Source organism: Camelina sativa, chromosome 2 (genome assembly GCF_000633955.1).
Source record: "Camelina sativa cultivar DH55 chromosome 2, Cs, whole genome shotgun sequence".
NCBI classification, from domain to species: Eukaryota; Viridiplantae; Streptophyta; class Magnoliopsida; order Brassicales; family Brassicaceae; genus Camelina; species Camelina sativa.
Window position 1 is genome coordinate 13782138 of NC_025686.1, and position 2630 is coordinate 13784767.

At 42.8% G+C, this 2630-nt stretch overlaps 1 protein-coding gene across 1 annotated transcript in view; it reads left to right on the plus strand.

Annotated features, from left to right (window-relative positions):
• The window catches only part of LOC104724192 (E3 ubiquitin-protein ligase UPL1-like), a 23460-nt gene that overhangs the window by 10417 nt on the left and 10413 nt on the right, over nucleotides 1-2630 (plus strand). Inside the window, exon 7 of the mRNA XM_019235118.1 lies at nucleotides 404-2481. Coding sequence (XP_019090663.1) covers nucleotides 404-2481 — 2078 coding nt within the window. The remainder of the gene's footprint in view (nucleotides 1-403; nucleotides 2482-2630) is intronic.

Here is a 2630-nt window from a genome sequence, read left to right on the forward strand (position 1 = left end):
AAGCAGAATTGGTTGTAACTGCGACAGAAGGCCAAAGGTTCAATTCTTTTAGACAGTTCCTTGATCCATCTTTTAGAAGGAGGACGGCAGGATGGAGTGCAGAATCTCAATTCTTTGATTTAATAAATCTTTACCGTGATCTTGGGCGTGCATCAACCGGTTTTCAACCAAGACCTGTTACTGATGGTCCCTCTAGTTCATCAGACGTTTCTGGCAATAGAGAACATGAAAAAGATGGATCCTATTATACATCTTGCTGTGACATGGTGAGATCACTGTCCTTCCACATCACTTACATATTCCAAGAGTTAGGGAAGGCAATGCTGCTCCCATCTCGTAGGAGAGAAGATACAATCAATGTTTCTCCGTCATCTAAGTTAGTTGCGTCAACTTTTGCTTCAATCTCCCTGGATCACTTAAATTTTGGAGGCCATGAGATTGTTCCCGAGGCCTCAGTGTCAACTAAATGTCGCTACCTTGGCAAAGTTGTTGACTTCATCGATGCTATCCTTCTTGACAGGCCTGATTCGTGTAATCCTGTTCTGATAAATTGCTTTTACAGCCGGGGGGTGATTCAAACAGTTTTGACAACATTTGATGCTACAAGCCAGCTTTTATTCACAATTAATAGGAACCGCTCATCTCCAATGGAGACTGATGATGTTAAAGGAAAACAAGATGAAAAGGAAGATGCAGATCATGCGTGGATATATGGTCCACTGGCTAGCTATGGTAAGCTCATGGACCATTTGGTCACATCATCGTTTATCTTGTCACCATTCACAAAACACTTGCTTGTTCAACCAGTAGAAAGTGGAAATATTCCATTTCCACAAGATGCTGAGACATTTGTGAAGATTCTCCAGTCCATTGTGTTGAAAGCTGTACTTCCTGTTTGGACTCATCCACAATTTACGGAGTGTAGTTATGATTACGTTACGACACTCATTTCCATCATCAAGCATGTGTACTCTGGAGTGGAACTGAAAAACCTAGGTGGCAGTGGTAGTGCTCGTGTAACAGGTCCACCTCCTAATGAAACAACCATTTCGACAATTGTGGAGATGGGTTTCTCCAGATCCAGAGCAGAAGAAGCTTTGAGACAGGTTGGATCAAACAGTGTTGAGTTGGCCATGGAGTGGCTGTTTTCCCATCCAGAAGAAATCCCAGAGGATGATGATGAGCTTGCTCGTGCTCTTGCAATGTCGCTCGGAAATTCTGAATCAGATACAAAGCAGAATGTTGCAGATGAAGCTCAACAACAAATCGAAGCAGAATTGGTCTCACTGCCACCTGTTGAAGAGCTTATAACAACATGCACGAAGCTTTTGCAGATGAAAGAACCCCTTGCTTTTCCTGTTAGAGATTTACTTGTATTGATATGCTCAGAAAACAATGGGGAACACCGATCTGGTGTTATATCTTGCCTTCTTAGTCGGATTAGGGATTGCTGTCCCGGTTTCGATGACACAAAGAACAATCTGCTATCTGCTCTGTTGCATGTTCTTGCTTTGATTCTACATGAAGATGCAGGTTCACGTGAAGTTGCGCTGAAGGCTGGTATTGTAAGACTTGTATGTGATGTACTTTCGAAGTGGGATTCTGGTAGTATTGATAAGGAAAAAGTTAAAGTTCCAAAGTGGGTGACGACCGGATTTCTTGCCATTGATAGGCTGCTACAGGTGGACCAGAAACTAAATACTGAGCTTATAGAGGAGTTGAAAAAGGGTGAGACGTCGTCTCTAACCATTGATGAGAGCAAGCAAGAGAAGTTGCAATCTGTTTTTGGTTCTCCACAGCTCATTGATATTGATGATCAAAAGAAACTGATTGAGATAGCTTGTGCCTGTATCCGGAATCAGCTTCCTTCTGAAACAATGCATGCTGTTCTACAGCTTTGTTCTACATTGACGAGGAAACATTCTGTTGCTGTCTGCTTTCTTGATTGTGGAGGTGTGCAAGCACTGCTTTCTCTACCGAGTAATAGTCTCTTCCCAGGGTTTGACAGTATTGCTGCTAGTATTATCCGTCACGTCCTTGAAGATCCCCAAACGCTTCAGCAAGCTATGGAATCTGAGATAAAGCATGCACTTGCAACACTTTCTAACAGGCACTCAAATCAGAGAATATCCCCACGCAACTTTTTATTAAATGTGAATTCAGTAATTGCTCGGGACCCGGTCACTTTTATTCAGGCCGCTCGTTCGATATGCCAGGTAGAGATGGTTGGTGAAAGACCTTACATCGTATTAGTGAAAGAAAAAGAGAAGTCAAAAGAGAAAGAGAAGGATAAGGACAAAGCTGAGAAAGAAAAATCTCAGACCTCTAATGACGAGAAATTGGTAACTACTCCTGCCCCTGGGAGCACCAAGGCCACTAAAGTTCACCGAAAGCCTCCCCAGTCCTTCATTGGTGTTCTTGAGCTGCTTCTGGATTCTATCTGTAATTTCATTCCTCCTCCAAAAGATGACATGGTTGAAGGTGATTCAACTTTAGCAGACATGGATATTGATCTTGCCTCTACAAAAGGGAAAGGCAAAGCTGTTGCCGCCACACCCGATGAAAAGGAAGCTAATTCACAGGATATGTCAGCTTCCCTGGCTAAAATGGTTTTCGTTCTGAAGCTTTTG